This window comes from Carcharhinus amblyrhynchos, chromosome 4 (genome assembly GCF_965287045.1).
Source record: "Carcharhinus amblyrhynchos chromosome 4, sCarAmb.v2.hapA, whole genome shotgun sequence".
NCBI classification, from domain to species: domain Eukaryota; kingdom Metazoa; phylum Chordata; class Chondrichthyes; order Carcharhiniformes; family Carcharhinidae; genus Carcharhinus; species Carcharhinus amblyrhynchos.
This window is the reverse complement of record NC_137327.1, coordinates 1,023,626-1,044,898: the sequence shown is the minus strand read 5'-3', so window position 1 is coordinate 1,044,898 and position 21,273 is coordinate 1,023,626. Positions and strand designations below refer to the sequence as shown.

The window sequence follows — 21,273 nt, the reverse complement described above, 5'->3', positions numbered from 1 at the left end:
GATAGTTGTTAACTATATTTTCTTTTTTTGAGGTTAATGGTTTCAGGATCATCTGCTCTTCCTGAGCCAATCCTGGAGAAATGGAAGGAAATCAGCGGTCACACATTGTTGGAGCGATATGGGATGACCGAGATAGGAATGGCTTTGTCTAACCCGGTGCATGGAGTCCGCATTCCAGGTAAGCCCAAAGTAAGGCATTAAAGAATGGTGAGCACTTGAGTGCCTGGGCACTTGTGTTCCAAGAAAATGCCAAGAGTTTTTGTGTTTAATTGGGGTTTTACAGAGATTTAAGGTGCAGAGAAGCAAGTACAGAGGAGATGTTAGGGGTAAGTTTTTCACTCAGAGGATGGTGAGTGAATGGAATCGGCTGCCGTTGGTGGTGGTGGAGGCGAACTCGCTGGTGTCTTTTAAATGACTTCTGGATGAGTATATATGGGATCTAATGGGATTGGGAGTTATAGATAGGTCTATGGCTGAGTAGGTATAGAAGTGATCGGCGCAACTTGTGGGCCGAAGGGCCTGTTTGTGCTGTAGTGTTCTATGTTCTAGTAGATGCTGCAAAATTGTTTCAGCTGATTGTGCAATCTAAAACATCAGGGCACACTCAGGATAAGGGGCCTATTATTTAGCACTGAAATGAAGGGATACTACTTCCCTCAAAGGGTTGAGAATCTTTACAGTTCTTACCCTAATTGTACATGGTCCATCATTGAATATATTCAAGGCTAGGATAGACTAAATTTGGTCTCTCAGGGAATCAAGGGGAGAGGGTGAGAAAGTGGAGTTGAAGCCAATAATCCACAATGATTTTACTGAATAGTGGAGAAGGCTCAATGGCCGTATAATCTATTCCTGCTCCTTTTTTTTGTTCTTGCCCAAAGTGTTTGTGTGGGAAAATGACTGGTTAGCACCATCATAACCTGATCTAGGCTCTGAAAGCCTGATTCCAGAGATGACAGGGCTGTTATTTGAGGAGATACTAAGTCAATTAGGATTATATTCACTGGAGTTTAGAAGAGTGAGAGGGGATCTCATAGAAAATTATAAAATTCTAACAGGGTTAGACAGGATAGATTCAGAAAGAATGTTCCCAGTGGTAGGGGAGCCCAGAACTAGGGGCCATAGTTTGAGGATAAGGGGTAAACCTTTTAGAACAGAGGTGAGGAGAAATTTCTTCACCCAGAGGGTGGTGAATGTGTGGACTTCATTATCACAGAAAATAGTTGAGCTAAAATGTGTGATTTCAAGAGAGAATTAGACATAGCTCTTGGGGCTACAAAGATCAGAGGATATGAGGGAAGGGTGAGATTACGCTATTAAATTTGATGATCAGCCATGATCATAATGAATGGTTGAACAGGCTCAAAAGGACAAATGGCACACTGTTGCTTCTAGTTTCTATTTTTCAGTGAAGTTCTGCAGCTTGAGGTTAGATTTTTGTATGGGAGTCAAATGATAGGTGTTTTTCTATATCAGTCCAAGGGGTTAAAAGACTTGAAATCTAGCATCCACATGAGCATATCTGTTTTTGTGCTAATCGATTCTATAGAAGGATTTATGTCTATGGGGATGTTGCTTAAATTGGAACCGTAGAAACAGATAGCTGTTAAGAATTATACCTCGTATGTTTAAGTATTTCAGTTGGTAAAAGTTATGCTAATTCTTTTTGTTGTATTCTAACTGACTTCTTAAAGAAAATTTGTTTTAATAAAATCTTCCTAATGGGTTAAGGGAATCACGTCTGGAACAAAACAACTTATGCCTCTACTAGTGCCAAAATCAAATAAAGTTGGGGGTCTGGGTCTCTAATATACTTTGGAGTATCTGATCTGGTCCCGAACAGATAGGGATATTTAAATGGTGTTCTCACTACCTGTTGTTTCACATACTGTAAGGGTCTTTTCGTCCTATAGGAGTTTCTAGCAATATACACGGGTTTCTCCCTGCCTTTTGTTTCTTGGAAGGTGGTATTTACAGGGGTTTTCATTGCCTTTTGTAATTTGGATGTTATTACAAGGGGTTCTCATTTCCTGCACTTTGAGGGGGCAGGGTAAAGGGTATTCTCACTTCCTATTGTATCTCAGTTTGTGTTTTGAATCTAGGGGCTGTTGGAACTCCACTGCCTGGAGTGGAGGTATGCATTGCAGTGGAAAACTCCACAAAAAACCATTCTGTTTACACTGTCATTGCTGAGGGGAACAGTACAGAAACTAAGGTAAGGACAGCATTAGCTCACAGTAAAGCTGTGGAATTGCTGTGAATATCTTGTTAATTTGTGTTGATATTTCCAGTTTAATTCTCTGAAGCTTATACTGTTTTGAAAATAAGTGGTTAAAATGTTGGCTTTGGTGATTGCCAGAACCAGAACAGAAGACTGGGTATCCACAGTCAAGAAAGGGTTAATTAAAGTTTTATCTCTGAGAATTCACCAGAGAATTTAAAGTTGTTCATTACATATGTAAAGTTTAAGATTAATATGTTTTATAAGGGAATTCTTGGGGAAATAAGGAATAAACCTGAGTGCATATCACTCCATTGTTGTAAATCATATTGTTATCTGTCATGCTTGTTTTAAGTTTATATACAATAAAGTTTGTTTTGTTGAAAAAGAAGTAGAATCTTCTGATTAATTATAATGATGAAAATGAGATAATAACATTTATTTTTAAATGTTAATGGCCCCTCATCAGATCACAGGCAGCAAGCATAGGGTACAGAAGCTGGTAAATTTATAATTTGTCCAGTTTTGTCAGAGCCATTTCCATCTTGTGGCTATTTTAATTTGGATATTTCTAACTAGAATGCAGAATTTTACTCATGTAGAATGTGTGATTCTGTGCAAGTGACTGCTTGGTGACTGGATCTGGTTTTGCTTTTTGTTACAGTATCATTTTGAGTGTTCTCTAAGACCTCCTCCTATGTAATTGTTTTAATGATGTCTGTTCAGGATTCTGAGCACACATGGAGTTTGGAGGGTTTTTCAGTCTGTACAAGTGTGTTCTGTAAGCAAGACCTGTTTTACTAGTGCTCCTGTTTTCATAGTTTTAACTATTCTGCTGAGTTACTGTTATTGTTGAAGTTTACTTATTTATGTATGTGAAGAAGATTGCTTTTTAAACAATGCATTCAACTATCTTATTTGTGGTCTCAGTTCTCCAACTGTGCAGCACTCCCTACATAGTGCACTGGTATATCAGCCTAGAATGGGTGCTCAAATTTCTGGAGTGGGCCTTGATTCCATAGCTGTCTGACTCAGGTGCAAGTGTGTCACCACTGGCAAGCTGATAATGTTGGGAATACGCAGGTTTACCTATAGGATTTGTTGCATGGAGCTAGTTGTGTATAAGGTCTGCATAGGGTCTGTTAAGAAGGAATGTGCTTGTTGAGAGGGGATGTTGTAAAGACTGTTCTCAATGATTTGATACCCATTCCAAGACATGACTTCAGTGTTTTTCATATTTATGTACATTAGTTCCTCAAAGGATTTTGTGGGAACTCCTATTTCTTATGTTCTTATGATTCTGCACCATCTATACCTGCAGTAGATGAGCTGTTAAAAGGCCCACTGTGTGACTGTATTAGAATGTGCTGCAAATAATTTCCAACTCAGAGACTGCTAAACATTCCAGCTGCCGGCAACACATTCACCAAATCACAATGCAGCCATCCCACTGTAATTTAGCTCTGGAATGGTTTCTAGTGACTAGTAAAACAGTGGTTCAAAATACCTGCTTCACTTCAAAACACTTTAAAATTTGTTATGAATTCAGAGCAAAGTGGAAAGAGTGCCCGGAGTACCACAGCATCTGATACAGAGGTGTCCCCAGAATGTCACAGTGCTTGGTTCTCAATAACATCATACCTTTTTCAGCGTAGGGATTCTCTGATTCAATCCTCCATTTCTGCTTCTTTTTACATCCCGGAGTTTGATCATTCCACCATTGAAAGCAAATGACCTAAGCTCTAGAATTTCCTCCCTAAACCTCACTGCCCCTCTCTCTCCTCCTTTAAGACACTCTGAAACCTTCCTCTTTGACCAAGTTTTTGCTCATCTATCCAAATATCACCAGAAGCAGTTCAGTGTCAAATGTTATTTGTGAATGATCCCCTGCAGGGCCTTACTGTCTTAAGGCAATATAAAAAGGAATGGTGTTATTGAGATAGATATTTCCTTTCATGCATTTCAAAGTTCCTTTTCAGCAATGACATAGTCACACATGATCCATACGTCATATAGTGATTGAATGCTGGCTTTTACCACATCAGTTACTACACTGCATTATCTGAATGTCATGGAATCTTGTACACCTTGAAGTAACACAGATTTGTGTTGGTAGGTGAGACCTGGAATGGAAGGCAAGGAAGGAGAACTGTTGGTTAAAGGACATTCAGTATTTCGAGAATATTGGAATCGAACAAAAGAAACAAAGGAATCATTTACATCGGATGGCTGGTTCAAGACAGGTACAATGTAGAGCTGTGCCGCAGTACAAAGCTCCCACTGAACAGTCCCAGTGAAATGGATCCTCTGGGACACAGCATGGAAATAAGAGTGTGATGTTTATCTCCATCAACCTGAAGATAAATATATCACTTATCATTGATCAGTGTATGTTACAGTGAGGGGTGTGGCTTACATCAGAGTGTTACAGTGAGGGGTGTGGGATATATCAGTGTTACAGTGAGGGGTCTGGAGTATATCAAAGTGTTACAGTGAGCGGTGTGGAGTATATCAGAGTGTTACTGTTGTGGGATATATCAGTGTGTTACACTGAGGGGTGTAGAGTATATCAGAGTGTTACACTGAGGGGTGTAGAGTATATCAGAGTGTTATACTGAGGGGTGTAGAGTATATCAGAGTGTTACACTGAGGGGTATAGAGTATATCAGAGTGTTACACTGAGGGGTGTAGAGTATATCAGAGTGTTATACTGAGGGGTGTAGAGTATATCAGAGTGTTACAGTGAGGGGTGTAGAGTATATCAGAGTGTTACAGTGAGGGGTGTAGAGTATATCAGAGTGTTACACTGAGGGGTATAGAGTATATCAGAGTGTTACACTGAGGGGTATAGAGTATATCAGAGTGTTACAGTGAGGGGTGTAGAGTATATCAGAGTGTTACAGTGAGGGGTGTAGAGTATATCAGAGTGTTACAGTGAGGGGTGTGGGGTATATCAGAGTGTTACAGTGAGGGATGTGGGGTATACGAAACCAGGTTAAGGAGCTGCAAATGCAGCTCGAGGACCTTCGGCTCGTTCGGGAGAGTGAGGAGGTTATAGATAGGAGCTACCAGCAGGTAGTCACATCAGGGCAACGGGATGAGGGCACTTGGGTAACTATTAGGAAGGGGAAAACACGGGTGATGGAGAGCACTCCGGTGGATGTCCCCCTTCAAAATAAGTACTCCGGCCTGAGTACTACTGGGGGGGACAGCTCATCTGAGGGAGGAAGCGGTGGCCAGGTCTCTGGAGCTGAGCCAGTGAGCCAAAAAATCAAAAAAGAGAGCAGAAAGGTAGTTTTAATAGGGGACTCCACAGTGAGGGGGGTGGACAGGCGTTTTTGTGGACGTAGACGTGAGTCGCGGATGGTGGTTTGTCTCCCTGGGGCTGGGATTCGGGATGTCTCTGGGCGTGTCCCAGACATCCTGAAGGGGGAGGGTGAGGAACCAGAGGTTGTAGTACATATAGGTACTACTGACGTAGGCAAGAAGAGGGAGGCACTCGTGAAAAGGGACTATAGGGAACTGGGTAGGCAGCTGAGGAAGAGAAAAGCGAAGGTAGTAATCTCAGGATTGCTGCCTGTGCCACGGGAGAATGAGGGAAGAAATGAAATGAGGTGGAGGGTGAATGCGTGGCTGAGGGACTGGTGTAGAGGGCAGGGATTTCGGTTCCTAGATCACTGGGACCTCTTTAGGGGTAGGTGGGACCTGTATAGTAAGGACGGGTGGCACTTAAATACCAGGGGGACTAATATCTTGGCGGGAAGACTGGCTAAGGCTACCGGGGGGACTTTAAACTAGAAAGGATGGGGGGAGGGAACTGTGATGGGGAGACTGGGACGGAAGAGGTTCGCTCCCAGGTAGGGGAGGACCGCAGGCAGTATGGGAGGGAGGTTAGACAGGCGGTGGAGATGGGAAATGCCCATACTGAGGGGCTGAAGTGTATATATTTTAATGCAAGGAGTGTAGTGAATAAGGTAGATGAGCTTAGGGCGTGGATTGCTGTTTGGGATTGTGATGTAGTGGCCATTACGGAGACTTGGATGTCTCGGGGACAGGACTGGGTACTTCAGGTGCCAGGCTTCAGGTGCTTCAGGAAGGACAGGGAGGGTGGCAGAAGGGGTGGTGGAGTGGCGCTGTTGATCAGGGACAGTGTCATGGCTGCAGTGAAAGAGGATGTTGTGGAGGGACTGTCTACAGAATCTCTGTGGGTGGAAGTTACAAACAGCAAAGGGTCGAAAACTTTGCTGGGTGTATTCTATAGGCCGCCCAATAGTGACAGGGAAGTTGAAGTGCAAATAGGGAAACAGATTCTGGAGAGATGTTTTAATAACAGAGTTGTCGTGATGGGAGACTTCAATTTCCCAAACATCGACTGGAATATCCCTAGGGTAAGGGGTTTGGATGGGGAGGAGTTTGTTAGGTGTGTTCAGGAAGGTTTCCTGACACAGTATGTGGATAAGCCTACGAGGGGAGAGGCTGTACTTGACCTGGTACTGGCGAATGAACCAGGGCAGGTGATGGATCTTTCGGTAGGAGAGCATCTTGGAAATGGTGACCATAATTCTATCTCCTTCACAATTGCATTGGAACGAGATAGGATCAGGCAGGCTAGGAAGGTGTTTGTCTGGGGTAAGGGGAGATACGAAGAAGTCAGGAAGATACTTGGACAAATAAACTGGAAGGAGGCGTTCTTAGGGAAAAGTACCGAAGGAAGGTGGCAGATATTCAAGGAATGTGTGTCTGGAGCTCTGAATGACAACGTTCCGATGAGACAAGGGGGTTTTGGTAGGTCGCGGGAACCGTGGTGCACAAAGGCTGTGTTGAACCTAGTCAGGAGGAAAGGGAAGGTGTATAAGAGGTTCAGGGAATTATGAGAGGTTAAAGATCTTGAGGAGTATAAGGACTGTAGGAAGGAACTTAAAAGGGAAATTAGGAGAGCCAGGAGGGGTCATGAGAAGACCTTGGCGGGTAAGATTAAGGAGAATCCCAAGGCCTTCTATAAATATGTGAAAGGTAAAAGGATAAGAAGAGAAGGGATAGGACCTATAAAAGGTGAGGGGGGAAAGGTTTGTGTGGAACCAGAAGAAATGGCAGAAGTGCTTAACGAGTACTTCGCCTCAGTTTTCACAGTGGAAGCTGATCTGGGAGATTTTGTTATGGATTTGCAGCAGATGGAAAAGATTGAGTACGTGAATATTAAGGAGGAGGATGTGTTGGAACTTTTGAATTCTATCAAGGTAGATAAGTCGCCTGGACCAGATGGGATGTACCCCAGGATACTGTGGGAGGCGAGGGAAGAGATTGCAGAGCCCCTGGCGATGATCTTTGCGTCGTCAATGGAGACGGGAGAGGTTCCGGAGGATTGCGGATGTAGTTCCTATTTTCAAGAAAGGGAACAGAGATAGCCCGGGAAATTACCGTCCGGTGAGTCTGACCTCAGTAGTTGGTAAGCTGATGGAGAGGCTTCTGAGGGACAAGATTTACGAACATTTGGAGAGGTTTGACATGATCAGGAATAGTCAGCATGGATTTGTCAAGGGCAGGTCATGCCTTACAAGCCTAGTTGAGTTCTTCGATAATGTGACTGAACACATTGACGAAGGAAGTGCCGTGGACGTAGTGTACATGGACTTCAGCAAGGCGTTTGATAAGGTCCCCCATGCAAGACTTCTTGAGAAGGTGAGAGGGCATGGGATCCAAGGGCCTTTGGCCTTGTGGATCCAAAATTGGCTTGCCTGCAGAAGGCAGAGAGTGGTTGTGGATGGGGCTTTTTCTGAATGGAGGTCAGTCACCAGCGGTGTGCCTCAAGGATCTGTTCTGGGACCCTTGTTGTTTGTCATTTTCATAAATGACCTGGATGAGGAAGTGGAGGGATGGGTAAGTAAGTTCGCTGATGACACTAAGGTCAGTGGTGTTGTGGATGGTCTGGAAGGATGGCAAAAGTTGCAGCAGGACATAGATAGGATGCAGGACTGGGTGGAGAAGTGGCAGATGGACTTCAACGCGGATAAATGTGTAGTCGTCCATTTTGGCAGAACCAACGGGATGAACGAGTACACTATCAGGGGCAGAAGTCTGAGTAGTGTTGAAGAGCAGAAGGATCCAGGGGTCCGGGTCCACAGGACTCTTAAATCGGCCTCGCAGGTGGAGGAGGTGGTCAAGAAGGCGTATGGTGTACTGGCCTTCATTAATCGAGGGATTGAGTTTAGGAGTCGGGAGGTAATGCTGCAACTTTATAAGACCCTTGTCAGGCCTCATTTAGAGTATTGTGCGCAGTTCTGGTCGCCTCACTATAGGAAAGATGTAGAAGCTATTGAGAGGGTACAGAGGAGATTTACAAGGATGTTGCCTGGACTGGGAGGCATGCCTTATGAAGTTAGGTTGAGGGAGCTGGGACTCTTTTCCCTGGAAAGACGAAGGTTGAGAGGCGACCTGATAGAGGTTTACAAAATGTTGAGAGGAATAGATAGGGTGGACTCTCAGAGGCTATTTCCCCGGGTTGAAATGGTCGCTACGAGAGGACACAGATTTAAGGTGCAAGGAGGGAAGTTCAGAAGTGATGTTAGGGGTAAGTTTTTCACTCAGAGGGTGGTGAGTGAATGGAATCGGCTGCCGTCAGTGGTGGTGGAGGCGAACTCGCTGGGGTCTTTTAAAAGACTTCTGGATGAGTATATGGGGTTTAATGAGATTGAGGGTTATAGATAGGTCTGTAGGTTGGTAGGTGTTGATGTGATCGGCGCAACTCGTGGGCCGAAGGGCCTGTTTGTGCTGTAGTGTTCTATGTTCTATGTTCTATATCAGTGTGTTACAGTGAGGGGTGTGGGGTATATCAGAGTGTTACAGTGAGGGGTGTAGAGTATATCAGAGTGTTACAGTGAGGGGTGTAGAGTATATCAGAGTGTTACAGTGAGGGGTGTAGAGTATATCAGAGTGTTACACTGAGGGGTATAGAGTATATCAGAGTGTTACACTGAGGGGTATAGAGTATATCAGAGTGTTACAGTGAGGCGTGTAGAGTATATCAGAGTGTTACAGTGAGGGGTGTAGAGTATATCAGAGTGTTACAGTGAGGGATGTGGGGTATATCAGAGTGTTACAGTGAGGGGTATAGAGTATATCAGAGTGTTACAGTGAGGGATGTGGGGTATATCAGTGTGTTACAGTGAGGGATGTGGGGTATATCAGAGTGTTACAGTGAGGGGTGTGGGGTATATCAGAGTGTTACAGTGAGGGGTGTGGGGTATATCAGTGTGTTACAGTGAGGGGTGTGGGGTATATCAGAGTGTTACAGTGAGGGGTGTGGGGTATATCAGAGTGTTATAGTGAGGGGTGTGGAGTATATCAGGGTGTTACACTGAGAGGTGTGTGATTTATCAGTATATTGCATTGAGGGGTATGGAATATATCAGGTTGTGCAGTGAGGGGTGTGGAGTCTATATGTGTCACAGTGAGGATTGAGGCATCTATCAGTGTGTTACAATGAGGGGTGTAGAGTAAAACAGATTTTCTTAGATGGCAAGAATGGTTCCTGGATCAGAAGAAGTAGATTCCATAAGGGATATAGGGGGAAGGTGGGTTCAGGATATTGAATTTGATGATCAGCTGTGATCAAATGGTGTCTGTTTGCAGCAGACATTGAAAGTAAGCTTGCACGTGCAGCAGGTGATAAAGAAGGCAAACGGTATGTTGGCCTTCATTGTGAGAGTTTTCGAGTACAGGGGCAGGGATGTGTTGCAATTATACAGGGCCTTGGTGAGGCCACACCTAGAGTATTGTGTGCAGTTTTGGTCTCCTTTTCTGAGGAAGGATGTTCCTGCTCTCAAGGGAGAGCAGCAAAGGTTTACCAGGCTGATTCCAGGAATGGCGGAATGATATATGGGGAGAGATTGACTAGGTTAGTAATATAATATATAATTATTATAATATTTACTATAATTATGTAATATAATGTAGGAAAATGAGAAGTGAGACACTTTGGTAGGAAGAATAAAGGAGCTAAACTTTATTTAAATAGAGAAAGGCTGTAGAAAGCTGCAGCACGGGGATTTGGGGATCCTTGTGCATAAATCACAAAGAATTAGCTTGCAAGTTCAGCAGGTAATAGGGAAGGCAAATGTAATGTTGGCCTTTATTTCAAAGGGAATGGAGTTTAAAAATAGGGAGGTCTTGCTAAAACGATAGAAGGCTCTAATTAGACCAAACCTGGAATATTGTGAACAGTTTTGATCCCCTTTATCTAAGGAAAGAATAGAGTCAGTTAAGGATCAAGAGGCTAATCTGTGGGTGGATCCAGAGGACATGGGAGAATGTTGAACGAATACTTCATATCCATCTTCACCCAAGTGAATGAGGATGAAGGTATGGAATTCAGGAGACTGCAAAATTCTTGAGCAAATTGACATACAAAGTGACAAGATGTCGGCAGGCTTTAAAGTGGATAAATCGCCAGGTCCAGATGAATTGTGCCCCAGGCTGCTGGGAGGTTAAGAAGGAGATTACAGGGGCTCTCACTCTCAGATTTTTCATTCCTGTCTGGCCGTGGGGAAGGTGACAGAGGACTGGCGAACAGCTAATGTGTCTCTGCTATGTAAGAAGGGTTATAGAGATAAGACAGGAAACTACAAACCACAGGGGACACAAATTCAAGGTGAGAGGACGGAGATTTCAGGAGGATGTGAGGAAAATCTTTTTTATCCAGAGGGTGGTGACGGTTTGGAATGCGCTGCCTAGAAGGGAGCATGGCCTCAAAATGAGGGGAAGCAGATTTAGGACTGAGTTGAGGAAGAACTTCTTCACACAAAGTGTTTTGAATCTGTGGAATTCCCTGCCCAGTGAAGCAGTTGAGGCTCCCTCATCAAATGTTTTTAAGGTAAGGATAGATAAATTTTTAAACAGTAAAGGAATATAGTGAGCGGGTGGGTAAGTGGAGCTGAGTCCATGAGAAGATCAGCCATGATTTTATTAAATGGCGGAGCAGGCTCAAGGGGCTGGATAGCCTACTCCTGCTGCTAGTTCTTATGGAGACAGGTTGCCTCACATCCTTTAAAAAGTACCTGGAGGAGCACTTGGCACATCATAATATTCAAGGCTATGGCCAAGTGCTGATAAATGAGATCAGGTAGTTGGAATGGGTGTTTCTCGTGAGCTGGTGTAGACTCGATGAGCTGAAGGGTCTCTTCTGCACTCTGTAGCTCTGTGAAGATGTACTGGTATTGAAGGCAGTCCAGAGAAAGTTCATGAGGTTGATTTCATGTATGGACAGGTTTTCTTATGAGGAGAAGTTGAGTGGGTTGGGCCCATACTCTTTGGAGTTTCGAAGAATGCAAGGTGACCTTATTGAGATAGATAGGATTCTGAGGATGTTAGGAAAACAAAGGTAGTTTTAAGGGATTTATATTTGTATTGGTAAGCACTTGATATAAGGTGTAGTTTTAAATGTGTTTAATGTTTCTATGCTTGGAACGGTAAAATATAGTTCGAGTTGTGCTGGACGAAGGTGTTTGTATATGTTGTGGTTCATTAAGTTCCAACTGTGTCTCTGTTGTGTTCAGAGAGTGCTATGGTGTGAAGAATAAATAGGCCAGCTGAGGTAAGCGAGTGTTGCTTGGCAACTGGAGGCCCTTGTAAGATAAGAAAGCTTTTAAGTTTTAGTTTTAGCATTGCAGTTGGGAACAGGACATCGGGGAATGAACATCTGTCAACTCTGCCAGAAGAAAAGGGCAGGTTTCGTAGTGTACCAGTTACTGTGCAGATAGTCAGGGATTTGGAACAGAGAGAATTTCTTAAAGCGACTGAAGTTAAGAGAACAGAGACCCAGGATTGTTCAGAAGAATTGAAGACAAGTGTAAACAAAATATTCTGAGTTAAATAGGCCATTACAGTAACCAGATTTAGTGGGACAGCAGAGTTCAGAGATAAATGAAATGTTTGAAGGGAATCAAGAGTTGAAGCAACTGTGAACAGTTAGTACAGTAGTCAAGACAAAGAAATCCTAAAGAGGGTGTTGTAAAATCCTAGACTGGATTCTTTGTTAAAAGTGAAGTGGAAGCTTTGTTTAAAAGTGTCATTTTGGAAACCTGGACTGGATTGTGGATTGTAACCACTAGGGAAAGTGTTATTGTGACAAAATGTTAAAGCCTGTTTTTGGGAGTGGAGTTTGTAAACTCGTGACAATCATCTGGGTGGATTCTGAGGCGAAATCCAGATACTAATCTGAGTTCAGAGCAGAGTATGTGTATTTGACCACAGCCAATCTGTGTGCTTAAAGCAACAGTGTGTTACAGAGACCTTTGCATCTTAAAATATATTTAGTAATCCGTTTTAATCTCAAAATCTGTGTATTTCTTTAGCTAAGGGGGAGGAGAGGTGTAAAGGAGTATTATATAATCCAATTTTTTATGCTTAATAAATGTTGTTTTCCTGTTAGCACAAGGGTGGCACAGCGACTAGCACTGCTGCTTCACAGCACCAGGGACGTGGGTTCGATTCTGGCCTCAGGTGGCTGACTGTGCGGGGTTTGCAAGTTCTCCCCGTGTCTGCATGGGTTTCCTTCGGGTGCTCCAGTTTCCTCCCATGGTCTAAAGATGTACAGATTAGATGGATTAGCTATGCAAAATGCACAGGGCAGAGGGAAGGAGTGGGCCTGGATAAGATGCTCTTTCAGAGAGTTGGTGCAGACATGACGGGCCGAATGGCCTCTTCTGTTACTGTAAGGATTGCATTTAAAACAAAAGGCCCTGTAACTCCGTTCCTCCATAATTTATAAAAGATGTGAAAGGTTTTTTGAGCCGGGCTCCATTCTGGGGTCTTCCTATCCAATTATAACCTCACCTGGGAGCGTAACAAGAGGCCTTGACAGGGTAGAGGCTAAGGTTGTTTCCCCTTGACGGAGAGTCCAGAACCAGAGGGTGTAGTCTCAGAATAACGGGTTGCCCTTTTTAGACAGAGATAAGGAGGAATTTCAGAAGGGAGGTAGGATGGGTGTTTCACTACCTAATTCACTCAGAAGGGAGTGAATCTATGAAATTCTTTACAGCAGAGGGTTGTCGAGGTTGGGTCATTCAGTATGTGCAAGGCTGAGATAGACAGATATTTAATCAGTAAGGGAATCGAGGGTTGTGAGGATAAGGTTAGAAAGTGGAATTGAGAATTATTGGGATGACGCAGTGATTAGTACTGCAGCCTCACAGTACCAGAGATCCAAAATCAATTCGGACTTCAGGTCTGTCTGTGTGGAGTCTGCACATTTTCCTCATGTCTGCATGAGTTTCCTCCGGATACTCCGGTTTCCTCCCACAGTCCAAAGGTGTTTGGGTTAGGTTGATTGGCCATGTTAAATTGATACTTAGTGTCAAGAGGATTAGCAAGGTAAATACATGGGGTTATGGGGATAGGGCCTGGGTGGGATTGCTGTTGGTGCAGGCTCGATGGGCCAAATGTCATCCTTCTGTATTATAGAGATTCTATTTTATTGTATTATTACAGAAGATCAGTAATGATCTCATTAAATGGAGGAGCTGACCCACTGGGCCAAATGGCCTACTTCTGCTCCTATGTCTTATGGTCCTTTACCTCAGCCCCTCTGCGGCTATGTCCAGTAATCATTACTTTATTATTTCTAAACTTTATTGTACAAACAGCATAAAATCTGACATGTCCAAATATCTGCTCTTCTTTTCCAGATTCTCACTTAGTCCTGCTCATCCATCACTTTTATCCGTCTTATTCTCACTGATCTACATTAGCTCCCTTGCCCCCAAAGCAGTAAATTTAATGGCCTGACCCTAAATCTTTCCATAGCTTCTCTGTAGTCTCCTCCAGACCATCCGAATCCACCAATCCTTTTTCTCTGGACTTTTGAACATTCCTTCACTTTCTTTACATTGGCAAAGCTTTCAGCTGCCTCGGTCCTACACTGGAGGACTCTCTGTAAAATAACATGATTGGAACAGCAGTGGACTATTGCTCTGCACCACCATTCAATAAGATCATGGCTGAATCTCCACATCAACTTCTCTTCCTCAGAAGGGTGACACAGTAGCACGATGGTTCATGGTTCGATTCCGGCCTCGGGTGACTGTGTGGATTCTGCATATTCTCTCCATGTCTGGGTGGGTTTCCTTCAGGTGCACCAGTTTCCTCCAAAGATGTGCAGGTTAGGTGGATTATCCATGGTAAATTACTTCATCAGTGTTCAAAGATTAGGGGGATTAGTGGAGTGAATGCATGGGGTTACGGGGATAGGATAGGATGGTAGGCCTGGGTAAGATGCTCTGTTGGAGAGTTGGTGCAGAGTCAATGGGCCAAATGGCCGCTTTCTGCACTATTGGGCTTCGATGATTCTCACAGTACATTACACTTTTCTGCATCTCTCATCATTGATTTTCTCTTCAGGAATCCTTCTCAAAAACATCTCTGACTAAATTTTTAATATTCTTTCCTGACTCCTCCTCTCCTGCCTTTGTGGAATACATTTGGACATATTTGTTACCTTCTAGATGCTATGTAAATGGCTCAGTTACTCACAGGATAAAGTTGTACAGAAGAGTCATCAGTCCCATTCTTTATCAGTGGTCTAGTCTCTATGGGAATTCTGTGCTAATTACTGTTGATGGGGCTTTGCTATTACTATGTAAGAAAGAAAAACCTTTACTATTGTTCATAGTTTCTGCGTTCAGAGACCAAATAACTGCAAGAAAAGTGGGGGCAGAACTTTGTATGCAATTTCAATTCCCCACATCCTCAGTGCATTCTTCTTTTGATTGATTTTAGTTTTCCTTCTAACATCTCGGCACCATCTGAGCTCCATGTACAATGCTATCTAACTTCACAAAGCCACGTGAGAAGAAACTCATCCTATTGGGACTCAGCAGTGTTCATTAACATTTATTACTTGTACTGAGGCTTAAGAAAAGCATGGATCATGCTGTCATTTAGCAAGGCTGTCTCATACTCACAGAGAATCTCTCCCAAGGCTAGGGCTATGGGGTTAAGGTTCACTCAGTTCCTGTGAAGCAGGAACCAAAGGCAGAACTGTCTATATTCTCAGTACAAGAAAGGTGAGAATTGAAAGTTTGTGAGAGGGATGAACCCATGCGATTCTAGAGTGTGATGTATTAATAATTTTATACACTTGCATCACCTTGGATGTGAGTCGATTTGTAAATGTATGCGTGGGTGCCGGGGCACCATGTCATGTTCAGATGAAGGAGCATGGTAGTAGGATCTGACCTGCCTCAACATTGCTCAGCACCATTACCTCTCCAGTCCCCTGAGGATCTATCCCTTGATATCATGGGGAAACGCAACATTAGGTTTCATACCTATGGTCCTGTTGCCTTGCTGTACCTCATTACCATCTCTCTGGGGGGGGCCAGTGCAGTGGGCTGGGAGAATTGTCCCCACATGTTTTACATTCCTCTCACTCCCATCCCCAATTAAAGTACCTGTTTAATGCTAACCCTGAGCGATTATTGAAGCCTAACATGATAAAATTAGAGCTAAAATGACTTATGCTAAGTTTAGGTGATTTAATCTTGTTCTGTAGGTAATTTTCAGTCAGTTCAAATGGTGAGCAATGTTGTGCATGGTAATTATTGAGAATAGCTAAAGTCCTGAACAAGCAAATAATTTTCAGTATCGTGCAGGCTGGTGTTGTGTTTAATTACTTCCCAGGAGGAAGGACTGTGGAATGACAGCCCTTTGTCACAGACCATTAGTAATGGAACTCCTAAAGACTCAGTAATGAGCAACACAGTTAAACTCACATCTGCAATCTCTCCAGTCTGATTCTGCAGGATTTACATGCACTAAGCTTAGCACTCAAATAAACCTAACTGATTCAGAAGAATGGCTGCAGTCTGTTAGAATGTAGCACTTTAACCTACCTCAATCAAACCGCAGCACTATAGTATACGGCCAATCCACTTAATCTGCACCGTCAATTGAATGAGGCATTTCTTATCTGATTGTGGGATTGGTTGAAAACTGGCCTTTCACTTCTGGGAGCTGAATTCCAAATGAAATTAGTATTCCTTTCACTGATCATGGAGCAGCTGTGATAGAATTAACTATAAACTAAATACACTGCAAACAACAGCCATTCTATGTAATGAGAAGTCTGTAAAAGGAAAAGAGAGCATGATTTCTCAGGGTAGACTGTTCACTAGAACTAGACCTGGCATCGAGTGTGACCCTGGGCTGGATTTGATGAACCCTGTGGATTGAGCATGGAGATTCTGGTGGAGGTACCCACATTGGATTCCTAACATTGGGAGAAGTGACCCATTTAAGTTGGGAACGTGAAGGACCCATTGCTAGCGGCAAGATGGCAATTAGACTCATTAATGAGCAACTTAAAACCAGTTAGCCCTGGGCTCGATGGAATTTAGTGGTTGTTCAGGGATTCTCCCAAACTCTATGGCTTTTCCATGTCTCCTGAAGGATTTATCTGCAGCCTCAAGGTAGTGGGTCCCTCTTTCACAGACATTTTGTGCCTGGTCGAGAATCCAGGATCGAGAAGTGGGAGAGCCACTGAAAGTCACATCTTTTCTCTGATCTCATTGGCTACCCCAGCCCCCTCACTGATGACCCGGTCGTATATTTGAGTCATTGGCATGATTACTTTAAGAGCCAGTTACCTGGTTTGGTGCTCATGTCGTTAGGGTGTTGCACAGGCTCTTGTTATAGTTTCAGTTTGTACTCTGTACAGGTAAGAGCTCCTGGAATAAATCTGTTTCTTTGAATCTACATTCAAATAAACCTAACTTATTCAGAAGAAGTTAATAAGGCTGCAGTCTGTCAGAATGTAGCAATTCATTTGAAACCCACAACCTCGAACATTGTTAGGACTTTTCAGAAAGATGATTGGCGATGACCAGGATTTTCTTTCATTGAGAACATTGAATAAAGTTCCTAAGTAGAAAAACAATACTGTGGGTCCTCACTCTTTAAATATTAGAAGGCTGGACAAAATCAACAACAGGGTTACAGATTGAATTGCCAGAAAGAAGACCAAGTGTTGTAGGTAAAACAATACCTCTGAGACCAGTTGTGAGTCAAAGTATAGCAGGTTTATTCAAGAGCTTTTGGGAGAGGCTTGGCACCTAATAGCAGTTCCCCAAGCTTCTCTCCGAACACAAATTAGGAATACATGTTTACACCCTTCCCAACCATGTCTGCACTTTCCCATACTCGGCAGGTTTCCAGGGTGTGGCTTGTCCTTCATCCTGTGAACATTGTTGCCTTGGTGGTTTCTTCACGGTTGTCTCAAGGCCGTGACTGTCTCACATCTCAACACCTGTGGTGTGATTAGCTAACATACAAGCTGGCACAAACAAGTTAACTGGCATACAAGGTAACAGGGGCCTGTATAACTATTTTATGTTCGTAGGTGTCTGTATGGCATATATCGGTACATAATACATAAATAGTACATAAATATATATGAAAGCATGCATGTAAGCTCCACTGTGTTAAACAGAAGTCCCCTTCTCTAGCTCGTCTGGGTTGTGTATAGTCAGTAGTGCTGAAGCTGAGAAGTTTGAAGTCCCTGTTTACTGTATCAGTCGTGCTCGGTAATCTGCTGTTGAAGTTTGATTTGGATGTGTGTTTGGAAGCTTGGTGCTGCGCATTCTCGGTGGCGGGAGTAATTAATGCCATAGGGTTAAAGAATAATGATCTCTGTGAGCAAGAGAATAATAGGATTCATTATTGTTTGTTTGAAGGACATTCCACCAGTCGGTAACTCCCTCCCTTCTAGCCTTTTCCTCATTTGATAGAACAAAGAATGGTACAGCACAAGAACAAACCCTGCAGTCCACCAAGTCTGTGCTGACACAGATGCCCCTCTAATCCAATATTTTCTCGCCTATACATGCTCCATATCCCTCTATTCCCTGCCTATTCATGTATCTTTCCAGATGCCTCTTGAACATCATTTTAGAATCTACTTCCACCACCTCCTGTAGGACAAGCAAAGAACAATACAGCACAGGAACAGGCCCTTCAGCTGTCCAAACCTGCACTGATCATGTGTTTGTATCCCTCTATTCCCAATCAGTTCATGTGACAATCTAGATAAGTCTTAAATGATCCTAGCGTGTCTGCCTCAGCACCTTGCTTGGCAGTGCATTCCAGATCCCCGCCACCCTCTGTGTAAAATACGTCCCCCGCATATCTATATTGAACCTCGCCCCCCTTGAACTTGTGACCCCTTGTGTTTGTCATTTCCGACTTGGGAAAAAAACTTCCAACTGTTCACCCTATCAATCCCCTTCATAATTTTATAAACCTCTATTAGGTCGCCCCTCAACCTCTGTCTTTCCAGGGAGAACAGCCCTGGTTTACTTAATCTCACCTCATAGCTAATACCCTCCATACCAGGCAACATCCTGGTAAACCTTTTCTGTACTCATTCCAAAACCTCCATGTCCTTCTGGTAGTGTGGCGACCAGAACTGGACGCAGTATTCCAAATGTGGCCTAACCAACGTTCTATACAGCTACAACATCATATGCCAACTTTTATACTCCATGCCCCATCCAGTAAGCATGCCATATGCCTTCTTCACCACCTTTTCCACCTGTGTTGCCACCTTTAAGGATCTGTGGACTTGCACACCCAGGTCCCTCTGTGTGTCTATACTCCTGATGGTTCTGCCATTTATTGTATAGCTCCCCCCTACATTAGATCTACCAAAATGCATCACTTCGCATTTATCTGGATTAAATCCCATCTGCCATTTCTCTGCCCAATTTTCCAGCCTATCTATATCCTGCTGTATTCTTTGACAATGTTCATCACTATCCACAACTCCAACAATCTTTGTGTCATCCACAAACTTTCTGATCACACCAGCTACATCTTCTTCCAAATCATTTATATATATCACAAACAGCAGAGGTCCCAGTACAGAGCCCTGCGGAACACCACTAGTCACAGACCTCCAACTGGGAAAAGACCCCTCCACTGCTACCCTCTGTCTTCTATGGCCAAGCCAGTTCTGTACCCATCTAGCTAGTTCACCTTTGATCCCGTGAGATTTAACCTTTTGCACCAGCCTGCCATGAGGGACTTTGTCAAATGCTTTACTAAAATCCATGTAGACGATGTCCATGACCCTTCGTCAATCATTTTTGTCACCTCCTCAAAAAACTCACCCAAGTTTGTGAGGCATGACCTCCCTCTTACACAACCATGCTGTCTATCGCTTATGAGACCATTCAGTTCTAAATGTGTATATATCCTATCTCTAAGAATCTTCTCCAACAATTTCCCTACCACGGACGTCCAGCTCACCAGCCTACAATTACCCGGGTTATCCTTGCTACCCTTCTTAAATAGGATAGAGGTGGAGAGACTCTTCCCGCTCAGAAAGGACAGTAGGACTAGGGGGCACAGCCTCAAAATAAAGGGGGGGTGGTTTAGAACGGAGTTGAGGAAGAACTTCTTCACTCAAAGGGTGGTGAATCTCTGGAATTCTCTGCCCGTTGAAGTGGTGGAGGCTACCTCGCTAAATATTTTTAAGAAGCGGGTTGATGGGTTTTTGATAAGAGAGGGGATTAGGGGTTATGAGGAGAGGGCGGGAATGTGGAACTGAGCCACGACAGATCAGCCATGATCTTATTGAATGGCGGGGCAGGCTCGAAGGGCCAGATGGCCTACTCTTGCTCCTATTTCTTATGTTCTTATAACAAGACCACATTTGCTATCCTCGAATCCTCTGGGACCTCACCTGTGTCCAGTGAAGAAACAAAGATTTCAGTTAGAGGCCCAGCAATTTCATCTCTTGTCTCTGCTAGCACGTTCCAGGCATTCACCACCCTCTGTGTGAAAAACTTGCCCCTTCCATTTCTTTTAAACTTTTCCCCTCCTTGCTTTCGGCCTACGTCCCCAAGCAATTGACCCTTCAACTCTGGGAAAAGGATTCTAACTATCCATTCTATCCAAGCCTGTCATAATATTGTAGACCTCCGACAGGTTCCCCCTTGTCCTCCGACACTTCAGTGAAAACAATCCAAGTTTGTTCAACCTTGCTTCATAGTTCATATCCTCCAAACCGGGCAACATCCTGGTAAATCTCTTCTGCATCCTTTCCAATGCATCAACATCCTTCCGGTAGTGTAGCGACCAGAATTGTACACAATACTCCAAATGTGGCCGAACCAAAGTATTATACAGCCGCAACATAGAACATAGAACATAGAACACTACAGCACAAACAGGCCCTTCGGCCCACAAGTTGCGCCGATCACATCACCTACCAACCTACAGACCTATCTATAACCCTCAATCTCATTAAACCCCATATACTCATCCAGAAGTCTTTTAAAAGGCCCCAGCGAGTTCGCCTCCACCACCACTGACGGCAGCCGATTCCATTCACTCACCACCCTCTGAGCGAAAAACCTACCCCCAACATCACTTCAGAACCTCCCTCCCCGCACCCCAAATCTGTGCCCCCCCGTAGCGACCATTTCAAACCGGGGAAATAGCCTCTGAGAGTCCACCCTATCTATTCCTCTCAACATTCCGTAAACCTCCATCAGGTCGCCTCTCAACCCTCGTCTCTCCAGGGAAAAGAGTCCCAGCTCCCTCAACCTAACTTCATAAGGCATGCCTCCCAGTCCAGGCAACATCCTTGCAAATCTCCTCTGCACCCCCTCAATAGCTTCTACATCCTTCCTATAGTGAGGCGACCAGAACTGCGCACAATACTCCAAATGAGGCCCGACAAGGGTCCCATAAAGTTGCAGCATTACCTCCCGACTCCTAAACTCAATCCCTCGATTAATGAAGGCCAGTACACCATACGCCTTCTTGACCACATCCTCCACCTGCGAGGCCGATTTAAGAGTCCTGTGGACCCAGACCCCTAGATCCTTCTGCTCTTCAACACTACTCAGACTTCTGCCCTTAATAGTGTACTCGTTCATCCTGTTGGTTCTGCCAAAATGGACGACTACACATTTATCCGCGTTGAAGTCCATCTGCCACTTCTCCGCCCAGTCCTGCATCCTATCTATGTCCTGCTGCAACTTTTGCCATCCTTC

General features: G+C 43.9%; 1 protein-coding gene across 7 annotated transcripts in view; it reads left to right on the top strand.

The window, feature by feature from the left end:
- The window catches only part of acsf3 (acyl-CoA synthetase family member 3), a 101,534-nt gene that overhangs the window by 64,857 nt on the left and 15,404 nt on the right, over positions 1 to 21,273 (top strand). For all 7 annotated transcript variants that reach the window (XR_013886448.1, XM_080186615.1, XM_080186614.1 and 4 more), the window contains 3 exons: positions 33 to 178; positions 2,103 to 2,215; positions 4,338 to 4,464. Coding sequence is in view for 6 of the 7 variants with exons in the window: in XM_080186615.1 (XP_080042741.1) it covers positions 33 to 178; positions 2,103 to 2,215; positions 4,338 to 4,464 (386 nt within the window). In the remaining variant the exon portion in view is untranslated. The remainder of the gene's footprint in view (positions 1 to 32; positions 179 to 2,102; positions 2,216 to 4,337; positions 4,465 to 21,273) is intronic.